Source organism: Apis dorsata, unplaced genomic scaffold, assembly GCF_000469605.1.
Source record: "Apis dorsata unplaced genomic scaffold, Apis dorsata 1.3 scaffold_99, whole genome shotgun sequence".
In the NCBI taxonomy this organism is placed as follows: domain Eukaryota; kingdom Metazoa; phylum Arthropoda; class Insecta; order Hymenoptera; family Apidae; genus Apis; species Apis dorsata.
The window spans coordinates 1,180,471-1,206,411 of record NW_006263397.1 but is presented as its reverse complement, the minus strand read 5'-3'; the positions used below and the strand labels follow the sequence as shown (position 1 = coordinate 1,206,411).

General features: G+C 36.1%; 1 protein-coding gene across 2 annotated transcripts in view; it reads left to right on the top strand.

Annotated features, from left to right (window-relative positions):
* The window catches only part of LOC102674866 (polypeptide N-acetylgalactosaminyltransferase 2), a 188,873-nt gene that overhangs the window by 131,017 nt on the left and 31,915 nt on the right, over nt 1–25,941 (top strand). For both annotated transcript variants that reach the window (XM_006612181.2, XM_031508782.1), the window contains 2 exons: nt 16,889–17,058; nt 17,920–18,039. In XM_006612181.2, coding sequence (XP_006612244.1) covers nt 16,889–17,058; nt 17,920–18,039 — 290 coding nt within the window. The remainder of the gene's footprint in view (nt 1–16,888; nt 17,059–17,919; nt 18,040–25,941) is intronic.

The window sequence follows — 25,941 nt, the reverse complement described above, 5'->3', positions numbered from 1 at the left end:
TTTTTTTTTTTAAATGTAGATAAATCACGATTCTGGAAACGATTTCTGGAACGAGTTTCGTGAAAAAATTCAACGTGTCACCAGACGTCCGAATTCATAAAGAATCCGGATCAAATCCGGAGATTCAAATCCTTCGACGTGCCATTATGTCCCTAATGGAGAGCACTCGAGAGAACGACCAATCGATGCTCGTGTTATTTGATGTGACACTGTCGATGCCACTTATCACATTTTCTAATTCCCCATGATCCTGTTTAACCACTTGAGACTACAATTGTCCAATTGTATGAAATCATTTCCCCTTATGGTCGTGGCTTATTATTAAAATAGCTCGTCATGATTTTTATATGTAAATAAGGAAAATAAAATTTGAAAACTTGTTAGATAAATAATAATTTCGCTGAATGTATCTTATACAAAATATATCAAATATATCAAATCTATGTAATCTTATACAAAATATATCAAACACTTTTACGATTAATTGTATACATAATAAAAGAAAAATCCAGGAAAAAAGGCCAGAGAAATTTCTAATTGTTTTATTTTCACGATATCATTATATTATAACTGATCTGAATTTCGTCTGAAAATTTCCAAGAGAATTTCCTTAGAAACTTTTAACGAGCGAAAACAGAAAAGAGAAGAAAAGACAAGGCTCGTTTCAACAATCGAGTGTTTTTAAACCCCGAATACAACGATTTACGACACAATCGCGACAAAGGATCGACCAATGGAAAGTTATGCGTTTCCAACGCCTACAAAAAGGCCGAGAAATTTTCGATAACACGTCCCGTATTTTCTATTTCATTATTTAGCCACGACCATATTCCATTCGTGGCGTAGTCGTGCTCGGTTGGAAAACGCGGCCGCGTTTTTCCAGAAATATGAAATGCACATATTTCAATGCATTCACCGGTGTATTCACGCGCTCGGAAAATGGGAGATAAAATGGGCGAAAACAGCGTCGCCTCCGATTCACGTGGCCAGCCAGTACGAATCTATTAATGTTTCCCCTCCGTCCGGTTTATCTGTCAACCAATTCTCCCCCCGTTTATCCGCGCTCGCCACCTCGTCGTCCACGAATGGCCTGTTTCGAAACGGTCGATTTTCGAAAAGGGACTCTCCAAGTGTTCCGTGACACTCTTGTGTCGATACATCATCGAGAAACGAGAACACTCCGGCGAGCCTCGATTTCATCTCGTTCCGTTCGAGGATGACGGAGGATGAGGTGAACGATTCGATGTTTCTCTTTAAAATCGAATATTTTAAATGGTTCGAAATGCGTGGTTTTTCTTCAGCATGAGGTGGATCGTGTCTTTTTAAAAGTGTGATGATCACGCGGATATTTGTGATACTGAAACACGTAAATATTCAGGTTGTGTATTTAAGTGTTTATTAATTTAGATATTATTAGACGTTGAGTTGTGTACGTATACTTTGATCGATTTTTATTTCATTGGATGTATTTAATCTTTTATTATCATTCATTCGTGATAAATTTGTACCGTTTCTTCGAAAAGAATTAATCGTGAATAATTAATTGTAATGATCGTATGGATTATAGTTAAATTTATGACAGCATTTAAGAATGATTAATATTTTTACCGCTTATGATGATATTGTTCATTTCTCAAAATTTTATTACCGAACTTAAATTATTTTACACGATAATATCAGGAAATCAATGTCACGATTCGTAATTGCATAATATCTCTGATTAAATTTTATACGAGATATATCGTTTCGACAAACGCATAGCTGCATTATTTTTATTGAAAAAAAAAAAAAAAGAAAAATTACCTCATTATTACTCTATCTACACATTAATATTACGAAATATAATAAAAATTTATACCACGTATAATATAATTTACAACCTCGATACGTTGCTACAATCTGATGAACAGTTTAACGAAATATTTCCTTCCTCTTTGTACAAGGACATTGGTTAAAAATCCATTTTTTCCACGGGAGACTTCTCTCGACGAATTTATCCTTAAAAAAAAAAAAAAAAAGTTTCGTTACACGAACACTTCAAGAATGAGAATAAATTTATTATTTATTAACGGGTGATGTCCCGTGTAACGGCGAACAGCTGCGAGCCCAACCGCGATTCGCGAAATTTATGAACGCTTTATGTCCTCGTAAAACGAACGGGACGAAATTGTAAATTGAGAAAAAACCATTCTGGCCGCCGGTATATGCGTACAGCGTTACGTGTATCCGCCAGGCAGCACGGTGGAAAAAAGTGCACGGCTCCATGGAAATTTCAGGAGGGACCTCGTGAAATTTCATGGGGAAATATCATCTTCGTCGGACATATCGCGATACCGATATCTATTTTCACGTTCTTTTTCCATTAATTAAAAACCGACGCGAGTCTCGATTTAAAAGCGAAATAAAAATATTTTTTTTTCTTTTTTTTTTTTTTTTTTTTTTTTTTTTCCTCCAAAATGTCCTTTTTCTTTTTGCTTTTTTTTTTTTTTTTTTTTTTTTTTTTTTTGCCTTCCTCAAATTCACTTTTACTTCGTCGCTTTCATCGTTTTTTTTTTTTTCTTTTTCGTTTTTTGCACATCGATTTCGTTTAACGAAAGGACGGTCTTTGATTTATTTCGATCAATTTATTTTCAACGGTTATAAAAAGCAGATAATTGTTGAATTAGAATCGTTATACTAATTAATTAGATTCAAGTATATTATATTTCGTATCGTTTAGAAACGTTTTTGCGTGTTGTAAAATATGAAATTGAAATGCGTGAGAAGAAAATGGTGTTTCTGCTGTAAAAGGTCTTTAAATTATTCGCATATATATTTAAATATTCCGAATACGCGCTTTATATAAGCATTTGATTTTGTACAAATTACTGAACTCTTGTTTTTCGTTGATCTTATTAAAATCTCGAGAATTCTATATTATTTTAACTCCTTTTCTTTTTAAAGAGATTTCTTTCTTCTTCTGTGAAAAAGATACAATATATTATTAAATTCAAACATATTAAAAATAATTATTAATTAATACGATGCATGAAAGAAATTTTGCCTAAAACGGATCTTTCAACTTCAACTTCTTTGAAAATAACTTCTTCTTTGAATCCTGACTCGAAAATATATTCCTCCACATTTTTCCCATCAGAAAGTCCGCAATCATAGATCATATTCCGACATATACTGAACATCTGACATCTGGAAACGTTCAAAAATCAGAAGATCGTTCCTCGACTGTATTATACATCTCATCGATTCAACACTTCTCCTTCCTTCCTCTGAAACAATCCAAGGGCGAGGAATTAAAAGGAAGAAAGTATCGAAGGACCATTGAAATCAATCTAACCGATAGCATCGCTTTTCTTGATCAGTTATCTCATTAAACGACGCCATTAAAATTGCAAGCCTTTCTTACGAGACGACGCGTAACATTGGCTATTATTTCCGATAATCCAATAGTCCCATTAATTCGAGATCAGAATCCTTTCTCGAAAACCTCGGAAGAATTTCGAACGTTTTCTTCCACAAAATAATTTATTTTCATATTCAATGCTAATCTTTCTTGCTGAATAATTTGAATATGTTTCACTTTTATTTTTACAATCCATTAATTAAGATCCAAGTTCCGAATAAAACAAGGGTCAACTTTCCGACGTACAATAACGCGCAACATTATCGCAGAAACAACGATTAAAGGGTAGAATGCGGGGGAATATTAAATTCCAGTTTCAAAGAAAATTCTGTCTCGAGGGTTTCAAAGCAGGTTACAAGCTTCTCTATTGTGCTCCGCCGTTTCGCAGACATGTTTATTGTCTACAATTTTGTCCAGCGACGTAGTAATGCCATCGCCATCAACCTCTCGAATCGTTTCGCCAGTTCCAAAGATTGCTGCGCAAATATTCTTCTTCGTAGAATTCTTACGACCTCCCATCGATAATTGTTGCAAAATCTTATCCCGATATAAATTGTGCTTAAAATTTTCTGCTATTTCGAAATGTTTTTCGACAATGGATTCGATAAAGTATCTTCACAAAAATGCAATTCTTCTCGAATGTGTTCAAAATAATATAATGAATATACAATGAACGTGGATGAACGTTTCAAATAATATTTGCGATTTGAATGAAGAATCGAAGAAGAAGAAACATATCTTTCAAGGCTAGCTTCATCCACAGATTGTACAATTTATGTACACTTTAAATTCTGAGGAAAAAATTCTCTTTCCAAAAAAAAAAAAGAAACGATCAAGATATCTAAAACTTGCTCCATCAAAAGAATAATTTTCCCTGCATCTCAAAAAACTTCTCCTCCAATAAGATTCCAAGTTGGTGGCCATGACTGGCGCAAAAAGGACACTGGAACGTGTAAGAAGCGGGTATCGAGGAAGGGGTCGACAGTAAATTTACATTAGGAGCAAACAGCGGGGACACAGGAAAGCTCTCTCCTCTCGATTCCAGGCCGGCGTATTGACTTACATCGCGATCCATCCTCGAGCGCGTCATAGATCCCCCGACCGGACGATTCTTCACTGCGAGACGTCCAAGTTTCTTAACGTTTCCATCGCGAATTCGCGGTTGGAACAGAAATCCAGAGTAGCAGAGATCTAGGTGCTCGTTCAGGCGTGGCCAGGAAACGAGCTACGCGAGTCGAAAGGGTGCGATTTTGATCCGACTTTGAGTACTCGAAATCGACTTGGTAAGTCTAGCGGTTCAAACAGTCTTGAGTACGAATATAATATAATTCTTTGGATGATTAGATTCAATTTTTAACTCTAAATAGAAAGACACTGATGGAACACTTTTTATAAAATTGTAAAAATCAAAATACGTGGAAAAAGAGAACTTGATAATGGACGATCGAAAACTGTCTATTAAGACAGTATCTATCAAGTTACGACCAATTTAATTCTTCCATTTCCAGAACGAATCGAGACAACCGAGGAGGAATCACGATAGTGATAATACCATAAAATCCATTATCTTCCCCCTCTATTATATTTCAATAATGCTTCCGTTTCCACCAAAGCTAAAATACTATTTCGCAAAAATTATAAAATTAAACTATAAATTATAAAAATATATATATAACAATAATAACGGTGTATCGATAATCAATATATATTGAATCATCCGATAATTCGCTTTATCGAGCGTTCTGGCCGAAGGAAATCGGATTTGATCGACCTAAAAAAAAAAAAAGAAAGAAAGAAAAAAAGGGAACAAAAACCCTTCTCCTCTCCTGAATTTTTGAAAACGGAAAACAATCGAGTGGAATCGTTGGAGGGACATGGCATCGCCATCGCCGGGGCCGGATACGCAGTTTTTCGAACGAAAATTGGGTCGGTGTCGCGCGCGCGAACCGGTCGATCCTTTTTCTTTTCTTTTTCCTCGTGAGAGAGAAATGGCGGTGTTTTTGCGGGCGCACAGGTGCGACGCGTTTTAATAAAGTCGCCCCCGTTTAATTGTCAACTTTTTTTTATCGAGCTCGCGTCTCGCATTTGGCAAGAGTTGGCCCCGCGCCAGGCGCGATTCCGCGGCGCGCCAACGCTCGAGGAGAAATTTGAACGAGGAATCGATGAGGAAACTTCGATCCGGCATAATCTTCTCGAAATTCCATTAACTCCTTCGGGATGGACAAGTCGCACAATGAACCCCGACCCTCCCCTCCCCTCTTTGCAACCGACTTATATCCAATATATCGACACGCGAAATGTTCTTTTTTTTTTCTTTCTCTCTTTCTCTCTTCCTAAAAGGATCTTGGGGAGGAAGGATGAGGGATAAGTTTGCCGAGCGGATAAGCTTGTCAAGAAAGTAATTAACTAATGTTCGTGTATATACCCTTCGAGAACAGAGCCGGAAGAGAAGGTTGAAAAAGAAAGCTGGAGAAGGGAGGAGAAGTTTGAGAATCAATTTTAATGGAAAGGAGTTGGAGCGAGAAGTTTCAGGAGAGGAATTGCGTTCGAAAAAAAAAAAAAAAAGAAAAGAAATCTTCGCCTCGATCGGGAAAAATTCGTTCAGGCCACTTTGACCGAGTCTCTCTTTGACTTTTGCCGGAGATAAAAAAGGACAACGTAACGAAACCGTAACGAGCGGAACGAAGTGGTGACTTATGGAAATTATCGAAGCGACGAAACTATAATTCGTTCGTTCTCCAAAAATCTTTTTCGACGAAACCGAAAATCGAACCGAATTTCTCTCTTTCTTGTGCGTGTGACGAACAAGTTAAACAAGGTATTTGAAAAGTTGGAAAAAAACCTTGGTCTTTCTAACTCTTGTCAAAGTTAAAGGGAATCATTTGGGGGAAGAAGTGGGGACGATATCCTCTAGCAACCTGTGCTGTGGACAGCGAGCCAAACACACCAACTCTTCTATCCTTTATTTACAATCCGTATCGCGGATGGTGGCCATCTTCGACAGATTTCTTCGTTCGTACGGGTACAAAGGGAAGTAGTAGCAGTCGGTAGCATCTGACATCTGGAAAAGCCGTTCCCCGGAACGGTTCTTTCACTTCTGCCCGCGACGTCCGATTTCAACGGCAGCGATACGTCTCGGAACTCGAGAGAATCGCCAAGATCCACCACCAAGATCTGGAAATCGAAGGATCGAACCGGGGCACGGTCTATTGTTGCCGGTTAATTAAGGGAATTGATGAAAGATTAAGGGGTTCCTCATCCCTGCTGCTCTCTTCGTCCTCCACGTTGCTCGTCATTCGACGTAGGTACATCTCCTTCCAAGATAGGAGGAGGAAGTAAAGTGCTTGAATTCGATCGATGATTCGCATTGTAGTTCGAATATGGAACTTTTCTTCCTCTTTCTTTCCGGATATCTTCTTGTCCGTAATATGTACACTCTCGTTCATAAAATAATACTTGCTAATTTTACGTTTAAATCTATTGATTTGTTAATAGTTAACGGTACTTATTTTTTTTTAATTTCTTCTAAAATTGTGTAGCGGACTGTTCATTATATTTTATGTTGCATAAAAAAAAAGAAGTGTAAATATTATAATATTTGTTCATCCATATCCTGAAATTGTGTCGTTAAATATCCATCGATTTATGAAGTGGAGTGTACGTGGAAGATTGACTCACTGAGGGGTAAGATCCATCGAGACAGTTCGGTGATCTTCTCTGCAGGGTAATAATTTCATCGTCTTATCGACTCGCGTGCAGATTCTCTCGTCTTGGGATAATTAATTGCGTCTATACTGGTATTTTATCATTTGTTCATTCCTGATTTTCGTATCTTTTCCCTTCTGTTTTTCTGATGCTGGTTAATTGAGCGAAAGGGATTAATCTCGTTCAACCCGTTGAAACGGATTCCATCAAATTTATATTCTTTCTTCTCTTCTTCTGGCGGACGAATCACGAGGAAGGCGTGACTTTCACCCTATGCCCGTTACGTAAGTATCGATCTTTCACCCTCGAGCTCTGTTATCCATCTAACGAAGGAGCTGGCTCGCGTTCGACGTGTACAATAAGTTTACGAGAAACTCCGTTTATAATTGAAATTAAACGAACCGAATCTTTCCACCGACATCACTCTCCTCTATATCAAAAATTACCAGCACACTGTTCTAAATTGACTCAGTTAAATCTAATGGAAAACTTAAGATGATCGTTAAGCACTTTAACCGTTTATGACAGATACCAATTACTATGTTTCTAATGTTCTCGTTCATCTTCTATAGCAGATCTCTGTCCTATTCTCGAGTATAATACACGTTGAAGACGTAATGCAGTGCTCTTCAACAGTTTACAGATTAGAATGATAAATCCCAAAATAATTTTTCCAATACCATATTTATTTATATTTATTTCCTCGCGTTATATAAATAAGTCACAGCAAACGAATCCAAGCGATTTTCAAATTTTTCCAAACTCCATTTGATCACGAATCATACTAAAATGTAAGCCACTTTCATTCCAACGGTTCATATAATTCACTGCTACGTTACCTTGGCCATAAACGCACAAGTGGACAAATCAACCGCGCCAAGGATGCATTTCCGGAAGCTTGAAAGCTACGTGCCCTAAGTGGATTGCCGGTATTAAATTACCCAAGGGGCGATTCCGGTCCGACACGAAATCGTCCGAAACCGCAATTGCCAACGCGCCACCCATTACAATCTTGCGTACACGAGAAGAAAAGGATCGTCCGATTTGGTCCCTCGGATCAGCCGGAATTACGCCTTCGCGATTAATCCTCCTCGAAACGACGACGGAAACGTGGCCCCCGTTTAATTAACCGGCGGGCCAAACTGTTCCCCGCCATTACAAACGTAATGTGTAATTTCATTCGTTTCCGGATTTTACATCCGCACGGATTGTTTCAGGGTTAGTAATCGCGAGGATCACGAAACTGCACCATTAATTTTCGTCGCGTTTCGTAATTCGTGTATATATATATATGTATATAGGGAGGACGCGTTAATTACGTCGGCAGAATGTAATAAACGTTTTCGCTTCGCCCTCGGTTATTCCACCGTGTGTAATTTCACGGTTAATTGGAGCTATGGACGTTGATTGCTCGCACTACTTCGCGAGCTGGAAATCACGACGATACGTTTTCGGGTGGATACTATCTTTCGTGGACGGTACAATAAGATGTATTTGTATTCGATTTGATTGAAAGGAAAAGAAATTGTTTGTACATGTAATATGATGTAATAAGTCTGAGATTAAGATCAGGTTCAGATCGAATAGATTTTTTTTCGACACGAGAAATTTGAGCAAATATTATTTTCTTGCATTTCAATGAAATACTCGTTTCGAATCGGTGTTAAAATATATATTTCTTTATTCAAATAATATCTTCCTTTCTATTTATCTATTTCAAAAAATCTGTTCTTCCCAACTCTTCTGCTATTCGATACAATGAAATTGAAAATAACTCTCGATCAAGATCGTAGGAAGAAATATTTGGATCGATGTATATTGCGATATATGCGAAACAAAAATCCATATTTATACAGCAATTTTTCTTCTTCCTCATTTTTCCAAGATTGAATTATTCTTCGATTTGAAATCATTCGAGGATAGAATGATATTCAAAGGATCAAAACGGTCCATTTATCACGGAGAAAATTATTACCATGGATAAATCGAAAGAGATTTATTCGAGATATAAGTCTTTCGTCGAAATTCCTGATTCTTCTTGCGCTCTTCGCCAAACGTCGCGCAAATTTTTCGGGATAAGCTTTACGTCGGTTTTTTAAAAACTCTTTTACTCTTTGCTTCCGTTATACGCGGTGCTTACAGACCAAGAATATTCGAAGACTTTTCGATTTTCTTCCTCTTCGAAATATTAGAGCAATAAGAATTTAAATCATTCCGATTCGAACGAAACATTTGTACTTTTCACTTTTAGAAATGTTTCATTCATTTCTAAATCTAAATCCAGTGAATTCTGTTTAACACGTGGCGTGGGATAAGCGTCACATGGCGACGAATCGATCAGGAAACATAACAACTATTTAGGTAAATAAACAAGCGTAGAAAGCAAATAAACAAACGGTTTGTGCCATCAGGAATATGAGCAGTTCCCGTGTGAATATTCGTAACAAAACGAGAAAATTAAATCCTTCGTGTATACGAAATGTATATGCAAATTTTATTTCATACATTCCATATTCAATTGGATGGAAAAAATTGTTGTCCACAATCCGAAAGAAATTCGATACAATACATCGAAATCATTGCGAAGAAAACCAAAGTGGAATATGTATTTGCATTATTTATATATAATTACAAGAAAGAATATTGTATTGGAATATCACGTACGAGCAAATTTCGGCTCGATAGATCATCAGTTTCAAAGATTAATCACAAGACAGCATATACGTTTCATTATAAATTAACCAACGCAAATAATAGACGAGCAAAGAAAACAATTTTACATACAAGTTAAATCCACCCGTAGCAGGAGATTGGTTTCAGACCATTTTCCACAGGCGGAATCCTTCTCGGGCAGATTTAATCCACGAGGGACGAATTTAAGCGTCCAAGTGTCAGCTGTCTACTTTGTCCAGAGGCTATATCCGGCCAAATCTGCGGCGTGTAGTTTCTATATGCAAATCTACTCATAACTCACGAGAAACGTATCGGACGTAGCAACCCTCTTGCCCTTTTCTCTTCCTTGCCTCGATCCTTGTCTCTTCTCGAAATGTAAATCGTCGAAGAAGAACTGGCGCACGGGTTGGGAAAAACAGACGTTGGAATGCGCCTCTTCAGGCTATCGTTAAGATTCGAACAAGCATCCTGGATTTCTTTTCATGGATCTAAAGAATGGTATCTAGTTTCTTCTTTTTTCGATTTCAACTAGAAAGAGAGGGAGAAAGAATATTATTGCGAATAAATATTATATTAGGTTGTACGTATTCTCTTCCTTCTTCTTCTTTTTCTTCTTCTTTTAATTTTAGCGCCTCATCTAGAATCTACATTGTGTTGTCATCCTTTAAATTCATATCACACTGCTAAATTTCGACAACTAAAGCACGCCATTGTTAACTTTGTCCGGAGAATGTATCACTAACTTGGCGAACAAAAATATTCTTCCACTTTCATCCTCCATTTTCATTCTTCTTATCTACATTTACACACTGTCTTTTAAAACTATGATTTCTCTTCGTTAACCTGTTTCCCCGGAATATTTATAGTTGAAAAGTTGCTCCTCTTCTTTGTTAAAGTTTGTCTAATTATGTTTCGTAAGTGGCGCACGGTTTGTAAATTCGATATTAAGTTTGCACGCGTCATTTGGATAACCGTACAACCCCGGGGGTTAAATTGTCCCGATAGTTTCGATAATGCGACCGTCCTAACGACCCGATAGTTGTAATAGTCTGTTGATTGACTTGATGCACCGATAATCCCAATTGTCTCGTGACCTCGATCGGCTGATAACTACGGTCCAGCCCGATAGTCTGGCTAATTTCAAGTTTAACAATCTGACAACCTTGACAGTTTCGGTAATATCACGCATTCGATGATCTAATAATTACGATCAATCATTCATTTTAACCCTCTGATCGTTTCGATTGCCATCCACGTTACGTCTATTTTATTGCACAAATGAGATTTATAATTATGATTGATTTATTTGCACGAGATATCTTTTGAAAAATACAATCCAATTTTTGAAGTAACTTTTATGAAATTCATTACTTTAAAAAAATCTGTCGAAATAATCTTGAATCTTTTCGACAGTGATCCAAAATTCTTTATTAATGATCTATAAACGAAAAACAAATTATTAGTATTCATCTTTTTAAAGTTCCAGATGAAATATTTATACTTATAAAAATTCAAGACAGAATTTAAAAAGAAAACATTATTATTAATTCCACACGTCAATCTCGTACAAATCTCGTTTTCTTTATTGCACTTTATTAATTGTCAAAGAAAAGAAGTCGTATCGTTGTTTCACAGCCTTCGAACGTCATCTCGAACTGAAATTCAGAATGATGAGAGAGGATGAGGTCGCGTTTGGATAGGCAGACAATCAGGGATCGTATTAGCGAGGACACACAATGTACGTGACGATTACGGTTCTCCTCGGTGACATAGCGCTTCTAGTTGACGAATGACAGCGTCATCATAATTTACTGGAGAGGGGAGGGGAGGAGAAATGTATTCTCGGGCTGCAATATCGAAACAGGCCAATATCGTTAACTCTAATTCGCTTACGTTTGCGCGTGCATTGTCAAGCGGCAACAACGAGATTAATAATGCAATCCTCGTCGATTATAATCACGTGCCACGCCAATATTGGCCCGCTCGATTTTGGCTAGCCACGGTGAAATCGAGGGATAACTATTGCAAGATTCGTTCTCCTGAGAGTTCCATTAATCTTGATCCTGATTTCTTTCTCTTTTTTTCCTTTTTTTTTTCTTTTTTTATACATCTTTCTTATCGTGAAACAAAGTTACGAAAGGAGAAGTTACAACTTCTGGGTGGATGTGCGTGAAAGTGAAGGTGAAATGATTGATCGACTTGGTATTGATGTGAAATTATGATTGAATATTTCGTTCAATTTTCAACAGATGATGCTTCTTCGAATATTTTGTTTGAATATCAATCTTGCGTGCATCTTCGAACTGTTGTGTATCTTTTTTCAGTATCGTGGAATCGTGTCTCTGCTCTGTTGTTGTTGAAGTAAGACGTGTTTTTATTATTATTTTGATTGAAAGTATGTTTAATAAGAAAGAAATGTATATATTTTTTTCTATTTTGTATTTTGATGCGTCGTATCGTTGGATTTTTCAATCTTGAGTCAATTCTTCCGTAAAAAATATAACGACGAATTTATTTAGTAATTTAAGTCAGTTTGATTTATTATGATATATGCGATAGATATGATTTATGCGATAGAAAATAATTTTTTTCTTTTATTACTTTCTTTTTCTTATTCGTTTTCCTTTTTTTTTATGTCTAATATTCAATAAAATAATTTGGCAGAAAATTGAAATCGCAAAATTATTATTAAGATTATACTGAACAATAGTTGATTGGCGATGATTTCAATGAATTCTACGTTAATTCACAATTATCGCAATGAGAAAGGTGTCGGTTTGTTGAACGTCATTAATCCATGAAAAAAGAAAACATAACAACATCAAATTGATTTATCTTCGAGGTAAATAATGATAATTTAATCCGAGAGAAAACAATGTGAAATTGTTAATAATTTACGGTTAGAATATAAAATATTTTCGTGTCACTTTGTCACTTGTTCAGAGATTAATTTAATAGAGTGACATGTTGATATGATTAAATTAATTCATGAAATTTTTGTGCATTATGGATGCATTCTCCGATTATTAGAATCTGTATTATATCCCAATATACAGTAGTAATAGTATTACGGTGCTCTAATAATTTATTAACAGAAAATCGATTTTGTTATTATTCAAAGTGCCCTGTTTAACTTGATTAAATATCTCACTTATTGTTGACGATAAAATAAAAATAAAAAGCAATACATTACTCGATTGAAAAGGGGCTAAAATATAAAAGGAGGAATCTATAAAATCCTCTTTGATTAATCAACATAATTAAACTCGAACGAAATGGATTGAATAAAGATCCAATTTACTTCGAGGAAAAATTTTAAATCGGCTTAAAGCCTTCAACATGCCATTAATAAAATCGTTATAAACAATATTTTATCAGAAATAAACATATCTACGGCATAATTTAATCTTTAAACTCAATTAAACCCTATTAAAATTAGAAAAAATTTAAACCGCTATAACTTTCAAAATAATGATTTTTTATCAATGAGCGAAAAATTATTAGAAGCGTGGAACCTTCCCCTTTAAAACGCTTTTTCATTTATCCCGATACGACTTCCGGTTCCCGAGATATCATCGTGTAAAGAGAAAGGTAATTTTTGATCTTTTATTATCTCCATCTTTGTCGTTTACTTGGACCTCTCATTCGCGCCTCGTCTCACTAACCTATCTCAAACTCCAGACAAGCGGCAGACGTAATTCCTAGAAATAGTACGCATTTCCAGGGAAAGAATATAGGTCGCGAGTCATTCATAATTTTTGCGCTGTCTTAATCGCTATAAACTTTAAACCTTTATATCTCGGCAACCAATCGAGATATCGCGATGAATCAAAAACCAACTTCAATAACGTAGTTTCCTTTATCTTCTGAATGGATTTTCATGACAATATTAATAATTCTTTCTCGCGTTTTTTTTTTTTTTTTAATAAAAAGTCAAACTTTCATTCGTATCCGATTTGTTCATCACCATATAAATGAAGAGTTAAATTTATTTAATTTCATGCTTTTATATTTTATTTCATTAATAGAAGAAAGAATAGGAATACGAAATATCCTTTTTGTTTTGGGGATTATTAGAATAGTTATAAATAAATAATATAAAAGAACGCAACTGAATTGAAAAACGCAATCAATTCCAACAGGATGTGTAAAATATGATAGCTTTCATTCTGTCGCGCGATTCGCCAAAATGATTTGCGATGAGAGAGAACAAAGAAATATCAGCTATTTGGACCGGTTTGTACGTGGTTCCTGTAATGTTGGCGACGCTTTTTTTTATCCACGCTTCCGTTTTCGCGCACACAATCTTCCGGCTAGAGCCACCACGGTCATTGTTCAAGTTTATCGCGATAAGCCCGCGTCGCTGCATTTCCGGGAGGTTCGCGTAATCGTTGCACGCGCAATGAATTTTATGACGGATACGTGTGGCGAATTTGTCAACCGAAAAGAGATAATGCGACGAGACCACGATCGTGTTGCGAAATACTCGATGTAACGTCGCCGAACGGTCGATCGATGCGTGGAAATATATTTTTATGGAAATTTTATGGACAACGAAGAAGAAAAAAGGAGAGGAATCTCGAATTTCCTGAATATTACCATTTCGCATGGAAAGAAAGTTTTTATTGTTCCATTTGTTTGAAGGAACAGATGCTGTAATGGAGAAATTATCATGAGGGTTCTCCTCAATTATTTTACAATTATTTCAATATTAAGAATTATCACTAACCACTATCGTACATTTTGAACGATCTCACATTAGATAAATTATATTATTTAATCCTACATTATTAAACAATACTTGTAAAAATTTAAAAATTAAAAGAATTCATGAAATGAATTCACTTTCAAAATTCACACGTCTCCATACATATATGTATTTGACGACCAAGAGTAGTATGAAGATTTTTCCACAGCATACCGATTTCTTATTACTGTTAAATATTATAACAGATTTACGATGAAACTCGAGAGTTCATCGAGTTTCATTTCGACGAACCGAACGTCACGTGGTCCACGAGGGAACCGGATGCAACAGCTTGCCGCGCTGTGGCTAGCCGACTGTACTTCCGGTTTAATGCACCCTCTGACCCGTAAATTAATATTTCATCGTGGTTACATTTTGTCGCATTTCTCTCTCCCTCTTTCCAATCTCCCTATCCACTCTTTCTCTCTTTCTCGCGTTCAGCTTTCACGGTTCGTTTTCCATCGACTGCTCGACTCGCCCCTTTTGTTCTCGTCCGAGTCATTTACTTTCCTTTCCGCATCTTTGACCGTGAAGCCACGCCATTTACACCACCTACGTAGAGAATCTATCGTTATTTACAGTTCACTTTTGCGTGTGCCCTTTTATTCCAAAGATCGATAATTTCATTATTTCAACCCGATAATGTATATCGTGTCATAGCTCGATACGAAGTTCCACGAATCCATCGGAATTTTATTTTTAATTTTCTTCGCCACCATAAATTGAAAACTTAATCCTCGATGCGAGGATTTCATTAGATTTATGAATAATAAATTTCTATTCTCTTTCTCTGTTCTTATCTTTTAACAAATAAAAGATAATCCTACGTTGGATATACAAATTACAGTTTCAAGCTTCGTATTTTCGCATGATCTAAGATTATACATATATCCGAGAGAACCTACACCTAAGAATTATATTTTCGAAAATCGATTAGATTAATAATAAGAAAAAAAGAAGTAGAACGAATATAATTTTCAAACCAGAATAAACGATATCCCAACTTCCAACAAGATTATACTATTCGTGAAGCGATAGTAGAAAAAAAGTTATTGGACTCTCCGATCCTCAGGGCGACATTTAACAATGTACTGGCCTATTAATCTCGAAAGGGTTAATTCCTCCGTTGTCTGGCGGAATCAACGATCACGGCAGAAGCATCGTTCAAAGTCTACGTGTGCATCAATGGTCGATCGGCACACCTGCACACGGTGAGTCAAGCCGCTGACGCGCATCCATACCAGGCAAACAGACAGGTCGAGATCCGGGATGGAAGCCGATGAGCAAAATTCGATGACCTATATACCGGGGATGCACAATGCGTCCTCCGGGCACAAAGGGCATACGGGGAGATGGCCAAGTGCCTCGCGACTCTCCATATCGATTCAAAATCAATACGGCGTATCTCGATGATGTGTCAACACAAAGGGACACGAAGCCATCCCCTGGCCATCCTTACAATTGCTTCTTGTATCGAAGCCAACTAAACGCCGCGAAGACCGACCGATTCTTGCATCGATCCCATTCTTGCCTTTGAAAACTCTGCCCGTTCGAGGATGTCGCCCAGCTGCGACTGGCTATCGCGAGTTTGCCAATCGAATATCTCGAAGTGTCGTCCGATACCGTCGGGGAACTATCTCGACGTTATTCAACTTTCAGCCACATGCCTTGGATTCTTGGATTATATTTTAGCGGATCGTTGATTAATTTCTGGGATGGTTGGTTTTAATGGTGATGGTTTTATTGGCTGCAAGGAGTTATTTAGTAGAATTAAAAAGATAATGTTGATTATTTCGAGGAACGAATAATTTCGAAGGAATTTTTTAGAAATTGTTGGATGTTTGAGTATGACGAAATTAACAACATTCTTTTCTTTTTCTCTTTTTGAAATATATTGTAGGTTAAAAATGAATATAAGTTTGTTGTGTTTTTATTAAAATTATCATTATCAGAGTATAGATTGCCGTGTTATAATTTAAATGGTAACTTGTTGGAGTATCAGAATGATGATACTTTTCATCGAGTGGTAAATCGATCGACTTCAATGGAATAAACAAGTATGCATTCATTGTTCAGTAAGAAATTCTACGTGTAAAAACAAGGCAGATGATTCTATATATCAATGATTCCATGTATTTAATTATAATAAACCTTGTCACGCTCACGAAATTATTGTTGATTATAATCGAGAGGAATTTTTCTTTTTTTAGATATTTTCTTTTATCAATCTTGTGATTTCTATCAAGTTGATTCTTTATCGACACGATGTTTGCTCGCAGCGTGAAATATTTATACGAGACAAACAGATTTCGACTTGGTAAACTTGATAGAACGTCTTCAAGAAGATTTTTGTTTGCTTACAGAACGAAAACAGAGCCTTGCGACTGAAGGAGCCTGCATCGTTGGCTCTCTCCGCCGGAAACTCCGGCAACTACGTGGACCCAGATGGCACCGCCATCGTGATGTCATCCGAGCTGCTACCTGCACCCACCCCGGATCCAAGGGTGACGTGGAACTACTTCGATGAGCAAGGGTAAAATCGACTCATCATTCTGATCATTATTCCATATTTTTGTCTTTCTTAACGAAAAATTTTCACTTGTCTGGTATTTGCTATAATTTCTTTCTCCTCGATGCCAATCTCGAAACACGTGGTTTTCACATAAATTAATGGATGGACATCATTTTATTCTTAGACTGATGATTTTCGAATCGAAAATTTATATTACAAATTTATTTTTTTGTTTTTTCTTCCATCTATCACGTTTCATAACAAAAATCCAATTTCCTATCACAATATATATTCTTCTTCCAATATAAATTGTCGGTGAAAAAAAACACGAACATTCGTTCGAACCAATTCAAACAATCATCGTCACAAATCAAGATCATGAGTTCATTTTAAAAATCGATCGATATATCTCTGGCAGAAAAATTGTATTAATCCTTCGACAAACATCGTGAAGATTTACAAATATTTTGTCATGAATCACATTCGAAAACATTCGATGAGGGTTGATTGTAATTTTAATTAAATTTAAATGAATATTTATATACCGTAATGCAAAATGTATTCAATTTCATCATCGAATAAATAAGTCTCGTTGATTCTAATTCATGATGCGATGCCATAGAAAGTATTTGGAAAGTGATTTCGAGTGTAATCTCGATTGCAAGCCGCAAGAATTGAATACTGATTGGCCGTATGCATTGTTAAACATCCGAAAAACCATCGCGAGATTAATGCAGCTGCTGTAGAAGAAATGCAGAACTTGATATCCCTTCTGTGCATATTAATTGTTTCATTCGCTTGTCAGATGTTTCTTCCCTATTTTCGCTGTTGATAAATAAGATTTGTATATTCATCAATAAAATTACAAATATATATTTTCAGATATGTTTCGAGGGGAGGATTACGAGCCGGGGAGGATCCATATGCTAGGAACAAATTTAACCAGGAAGCATCCGACGGGCTTCCCAGCAATCGCGATATTCCTGACACGCGCAGTGCGATGTGAGTAAATTATTCTTTTGTAATATTAATATTTTTAATTTTACGAATTAATCTTTCATATTATGTTAAAAAAAAATATCTTTTGGCTTTTGAAAACTTTCGTTCAACGCGAATCGATCAGAGTGGAATAATCTGAATGGAAATATTCGACAAATCATTTGTCCCTAAAATAAAAGAAATAATCCTTAAAGGAGAAGTTCGTTTAAAATGAAATACGAACAAGTCCAAGTTTCGATATCACGACGATCTTCAAGTCGATGAACTGACACGGGGAGAACGTCAATGTTCGCAGAAAGCAAACCCGAGAAAATTTTACGGTGAATATCCACGAGTGTGTGGATCGCAAATCGGAGATATGCAATTGATGGATTCGAGGCGAATGATGAGAGAAATAATAAAAGGTCCAACGAGAAGAATTAAGAAGAGACAACATTTGCTCTGCCGATCGATCAACCCTTTCATACACTATTATCGCACTCTTCACGAGCAATTAAACAAGAATTATCCGTCCCAGGTGATTGCGAAAATTGCGGCTCATCATTGGGAGCATATGGACATGCCCATGAAACGATTCTATATTCGAGAGGCGAATAGTCAACGAAAACGTCATTCGAGAACAGTCTCTAAGAGGAAATAACAGGTTTATGTAAATTTTTGTTAATTATACGAAGACGAATTGACAATTATTCGCAATTTATTTATGAAAGCAATAATCAAAAATAGACGAAGGATGATGATAGTTATAAGAAAAAAAAATAAATAATATCTTCGAGTGATGGATTATTAGGATTGTTGTTTTGATAAAAAAAAAATTATATTTCGAATAACTTTTTGTTTGAATTAATTTTTGCCCAAATAAATGGAAAAATAATTCGATATGAAAACAGCTCGTGATAAGATTATCTCTTTAGTTCATTTGATCAAATTAACTTTCACGTTGGCTATATTAAATTATTACATTTTGAATCACTTCTGCCTTTAAAATTGCTTTCGATTTAAACAAATTGAGAAAAATATCCGTATTGTGGTAAATCTATCAATTGTAGCAAACAAAGAGAGAATGATAAAATGTAATAGGATTATTGTAAATTATTAAAATATTATTTCATTCGAGAAACAAATAACGAAATAATCCAGAAAAAAATTATTTCCTTCAAATAATCTGAAACATTTCAAATATCTATCCAAACATGATATTATTTTAATGATCATTTTCCAAATATTTAACTTCAATAATAATCGATAATATTCTTTATTATTTATATTTGATTTCTTTTTTATTAGATTATTTATTTATATTTGAAATCTAATTTCACAAATAATTGCGAATAATTGTTATCTCACCCTTGTATATCCAACAGTTTCTCGTTCTCGAATAATTCACATTTGTTTCTCTCTTTTCCTTTCGCGCAGATTGTCCTAAACACGCATCAACTATCGATATACCAAAAAATTCGTGTCTGTATGACGTATTGACGATTGGTACACGTGAAAAATTTATTTGATCGTCATAATGTTCACATTTGAAAGAATACTCGTTTATTGGAAGAAGAAAATTGCAACGAGCTACAGAAGATACATCGGATGGAGGACGAATATTTCTCCAGTATATTTAATCTTTCGATTGTATCGTCCAATATTTTATATCTCTCTTGACGTTTTGTCGTATCTCCCGAGTCATGTGTTGTGAATTATGTATCGTATATATACAAACAAAATCTTCATACAACCTGCGTTATCATTCGTTTCGTTTTTCCAGTTTCGTGGAAAAATAGCTCTTGATTATCGCGATTCTCGATTAAACACGACCATTTCTGATCTATCCACGAAAGTGCATGAATTAAAGATGAGATAATCGTCAAAAGGAGATGAGAAATGTCTCTCGTTTTAATCGAGAAACATTTAAATTTTCTATTTTTAAAATTCGTATCCTTTCTATTTCCTCTTCTCGATTCTGAATCAAGTTGCAAATAATTCTTTGATTTTGTTAATGTTTCTTAGAGTTTCTTTAACATTAAGGGATTAAGGGATCATAGTACTCGAAGAAGAACGAAACATTCGTTCGATCAATGTCCCTTACTTTTTGTTTTAATAATCATATGCTTGCACACATATAATTCTATGATATGATAATAGTGACAAATCTTCGAAATTTCTCTGCGACAAATTAGAGAAATCTCTTTAAAGAAGAGAAGACTAAAATCCCTTTCCTGTTCTTTCTTCTGAATCGAATTACAGATTCGATGAGACCTCGCAAACTGGCTTGGAAATCACGATTCCAGAAGTCCATCGAGAGAATTGAGTTCACAAAGTTTAGAAATCCGACGGTTAATGATATTACTTGGTTTCCATGGCAAATTTACCTCGAAATTTCCCTTTTATTTCACACGTTACACGTAAAAAAAAAAACCTGATTTAAACTCTTCAAATTTCTATCTATTCTAAATATTCTCATGAATTACTTACCATGAGATAAGATCAAATTCGTTTACATTTACAAATCTAAACTCGAAATCCAAAATTCTCTCGTTTTTTCTTTTTTTTTCTTTTTCAATTTTATCTCGAATCAACCCCTCAACACAAGCGAGAACACGAGTAACACGTAGCTGCATATTTTCGTTTTATTTCGCGAAATTTCACGCGGAACAGAACGAATTAATTATCGAACGAGGTTGGAAATAAATTCTGTGTCCATTCAACCAGCCGGTAATCAATGGTTAATGGAAGCAATCTAATTTCGGTAGTGGTGTCTGTTACTTTTATGGACTCGTAATTTATTCGCTGTTTGCCCGTGGAATAAACCTTCCTTCCATCTCGCGTGGATGCTCGATTTATAGAGCGTATTTTATTAATTGAAACATGCTCGAAACGACGATAGTAACCGCGGCGAAAGGAGGAAAGAGAGAGAGAGAGAGAGAGAGAAAGGATCTCTCTTCCACGCGTGGAAGTCGCGATCGATACCGCTTTGAAATCGAATGGCTCTCTTCCTTCTGTTCCAAATGCATTTTCCGGAGACACACGCCTTTCCGACTGTCTCCGGCGGAGCAAGAGGATCCTTCAATCCTCCACGCTGATCTAATTTCCTTCGAGGCTCCACCGTATCCTGTTTCACGCGACAGACACGTTCAACAAGTATCGAGACGAAGCAATCGAGGGACGAGAAGATTTCGACAAATTCGTCGAGTATTTTTTAGTACTCGGCAACTTTCTCCATTGAAGGATTAGAAATGTACGTTGCTTTCACGTTGAATCCTCCTTAAAAGGAAAATTCGTGAAGAAACCTACGTAGTTTCTTTCTTGAAAAACCTATAAGACGATTTAATAATATTATCGATATTGATAAGTATTGTATATGAAAAGTATTGTAGTGAAAATATTGTTTTTTTTTATATTGATATCCAATATCATAATCGAAAGAATAATAGAATAATAAAATAAAAATCGAATATTGTCGATACAAATTTTGTATGGGACATTAAGCCACCCTCTTGCCACGAGTTAATCGAATCCCTATTGATCTTACGTTCCATCGAGATAATGTCCCTCTTAATATCCTCCTCCCCCTCCAGTTTCCACCCTATCTGCGTGTTGCTTCGCTTCTGCGAATTCACGATTTGCCCAGTTTCCATGGCGAAATTATATAATTAAATAGGGAGTTATAAGTAGCGAGTCGTGGCAAGTTCAAAAAGCAGACTCCAGACTCTTATTCATGAATTATTCACGCGTGTCGTTTCATCTTGTGATCCACGTCCCCGATGTTCCTCGGGCCACGACCGCCTGTTTCCGATAATGGAATAGTTGTATCATTTATACGCAACGTCGCCAACTTAAATATTTATGCGATGCAACCACGGTTGCATCGAGCCCAAATGCACACCATCCGTTGCATTAAACATGTCAAAGCGGGTATTCGTGGGCCGGAAGTCGCGGGAGGAACACGGTCGTTTCACCACGTTCACGACTTCCGAGTTTCGGTTCTTAACGACACCCCCGTTCCAAGATTCGCGCTATTTCGAGCTCAAGATTATTTGATATTACGAGTAGCAGCAATAATAACAAATTGAGAGTAATTATAATACTTTTTCTTTTTTTGAAAATCTTTCAATGAGTTTATACTTTGTTAACTTTGTCAATAATGAACGAATGATTATCAATTTTTCATTTAACACGTAATCTCGATTGATTAAAAAAGAAAATTGGATTGATAAATAAATTCAAATAAACGAGAAATATCTCGTGAAATATGTATATATTTTATTCTCTTCCAATCTCTATTGAAAATCGTAGAATACTGCACACTGGACTCATAAGGCATTGCTGCTTTAATCGCCTTCATTATTCAATCCTTTAATTTATAACCTTGATATAATATCATGGAAGCTAATATCTTGTTTCCGCTGCTTTATTCTCCTTTGTCTTATCGATAATCCGATGTAACTCGATGAAATATTCAAGTGTCGATGGAAACTTAATCTCTCGACAATAATCCAGAATAATAACTCGTAAAAAAAAAAAACTAGGAATATTTTTTTCGAGAAATGGCGAGGAATTATAAATCGATATTCGTGGCAAGAAGTTTTCGAGATTTCTCTTCACGCTCTATTTTTCTCGTTTCGTTTCCACCCCCTCAAAAATTGTCCACTTTTTTACAAGCACGATTCTTGATTAGCGTTCGCCCAGAACTCGATTTATACTACTTACGACGCGACAATAGTTTATTCGTTCCACTCGCACCAGTTACGTTTGAAGAAATGCATATATTCAATTTTAAAGGAAAAATTTCCGAGGAAAAAGGATAAATCTCTTGCTGTTGGAAAGCGGATAAAATATTCTGAAGGGACGGATTTCTCATCGAGAATCGAGAAGTGGATAGCTTTCGAAGACGTGATCAAGGAGGACATCTTGTCCAGCGTACTCGACCGATAGAACCTGCTCGTGATCCGTTCAAACTCTCCAGTTACCGTTTACGATAAAAGCTGACGATTTCCACAGTATACGAAACAAGGTAAATTGAATTTCACCGTCTCCATTAACCCTTTAAGTGCCGTGTAATCGATACAGACGACGAGCAAGATGGTACACGTAGTAGTTAGGACGAAAAAAAGAGGATAGCTTCCATTTTACGTGACTTTGCATAATAAAAGTCAAAGTAATAATTTCACTCCGCCGCAACTATCAAATTTTTATACTATACCAAGTTTATCCTTACTTCGAGAGAGAACAAACTTTTAATGCTTCACGATAAACTTGAACGTGAATTTGAAAAACGAGAATCAATGTTTACAACAATTTTTTTTATTTTTCTCGAAATTGTTCAACGATAAATTTTTATATTCAATAATAAAGATATTTTGAATATTTTTTAGCCGAAAAAAAACAAATCAAAGTAAAATCAAAAACCTGTCAAAATTGATTACACAATATTTTACACGTTACATAAAAATATCATATTCAATGACCATACGAATATCGTGCATCATTTCCAAAACAGTATTTATTCAATTGACATTCGCAATAAAAACGATCCACGTTCAATTTCAATCATAATATCCATCATAATTTGATTCTACGCTTTTCAATTCTCAAAAATTATCTAAAAAAAAAAAATCACCTGCGACAATAAAACATCCCCTCTAACTAACCGAATTATTTTCCATATTTCCCTCGAGGAAACAGATAGAGATAAAAATCGATCAAATTCCTTTTCAAAAATTGCCAAAGAATATCTAAAAAAAAAAAGAAAAAAGAGCATCCCCTTTAACAAACCGCATTATCTCCTCACCAAACGCCATAACGCCAATTACGCCTACAAAATGCGGCCAAGTCTATGGACTCCAAGAAGAAGAGCCTCGTAAAAGATGGTATCTTGCCCGGAACACGATGGTGGCCGCAATAAAGTCGGCTTGCAACCGGAACACCAACCATCGACACACGTACACGTACGGATGCGGATCCGTCCAATAGCTGGTTGGACGAAGGAATAACGTCTCTGGGAAACGGAACAGGGCACGCCGCTCGATAAGGGGATCGCGGGCAAACTGATTTCTCGGTAGGAAAACGCGTTCCCTGGAAACTGGTGGTCGTTCCACGATATCGGGGAATTGCTTCGAACGATCCGATACACCGGATGAAGCGGATCCTATGGAATCGTATGGGGCCGCGAGATTCACCCTTGCCTTTGTCCTTTTTTCTCTCTCTCCGCGTCCACCATGTTATTTTTTCCTCCTTTCGTTATTGGGAAATATAAATGGCGGCACAATGAATACGGGCGAGGATTTGGGGATTGGCTCGAATGATTTGGATATCACATGTTCTAAAATGAGCCAGATGTTTAATTCGATAATTTTTATGATAATAAAGGAAATATATAAATAGAAAAATTATTCGGATAGAATAAAGAAGAGTATATCTTTTCTTGGAACGACGAAATTTTCATCCCCTTCTTGTGCAAGAAAATTAGAATCCAGTGACTCGTAACTCGATAGATACCAATATTCCTTGCCAATCGATCGTATAAAAGTCGGATAATTTTAGACGAAAGGAAAATTAGAGAAAGTTTACCCTGCTTTCCTATATAAAATAGATCATCGAATCGCGATATTAAGTCCGCGTATCATCCGGCCTCGAGCTAGGAATAAAAGTAGCTTTAAAAAACTAAGTTTATCTCCGATCTCTTCTCTTCTGTATGCGATAATTGCCCGTGTTTTATTTTTACGTGGTACACTTTTACAGCCGATTATGCGTCACTTCTCTCCTCCCTTCCACACGAGTGAACTTGCAACGAGTCGCCCACGGTCATTTGATCGTAAACTGGGGCAAAAGTTGATCAACCCCCGGTGACCCCCTCTCCTCGAGACGAGCGAATTCTCGACGAAACGTTTCTTCGAGGAGCCCTTCTCCGAAAAAAGAAAAAAAAAGCGATTAGTGAAAAATTGTTCGACGAGGATAAAGGAATTAGTTAATCTCGAGTCCCTCTCTCGAATAACGAGGAACGAAGTAAAGTTTATTAATCGGCAAAAGGAGATGTACGATCGATTCCATTGATGGATTATTCTTCCCCTTTTTATATCGTTTCCATTGTAAAAGGTAAAATTATACTCTTCTTTTATCGAGATGGAGGTGATTTCCTGGTCGACGTTTCTCGAAAACGAGTCATGTTCCAAAATTAATTCCATTTCGCGAACGTTTGTTATATTTATATTGTAAGTAATAAAATTTATGGATGATATTTATATTGTCGAACATCGAGGGTGGAGGAAGATTCGTTATGGCAAGCTTTGTTTTCTTCTCGTTGTACAAATATACATACAGTTTTTACCGAATATCGTGTGTTTCGAATGTTGTAGTCATCACGCTAGGATTATTTGTTTCTTTGAAAAGGAAAGTTTGGAATTTTTTTCGATGGATTGTCATATTTTTTTTTCTATGTGTATGTAGAATACAAAAGGTGTTTCCATCATGAATCTATTGCTATCATAAATATATATATATTATCGCGAGAACAAACAAGAACAATTACGTGTTATTAATGATCGTTCATAATCCAATGGATCCCTTAATTAACGATCCCTCGTTGCTTCATGATTAATAATACCATCGTGAATTGCAATATTGAATTGTGCACTGTTTACCTACATTTGCAATCCTATAGTGTCTAATTCAAACTGATGATTAAAGCGTTTAAGTGGTGGATTATTTCAAACGACAATGGTTTGTTCCATTCATCGTAAAAGGGACAGGGAACCGAAAGAGGTGATCTACCATGAAGAGTTATTAGAGCATGGACTCTCTCTGTTAAAAGCTACGGGTAATTAGAGAGTTGGAAACAATTGTGGAGAGAACGTGGGCAAAATGAGAAACTACGAAAAAGAGAGATTCGTTTTTTGATCACTTTGGAGATTA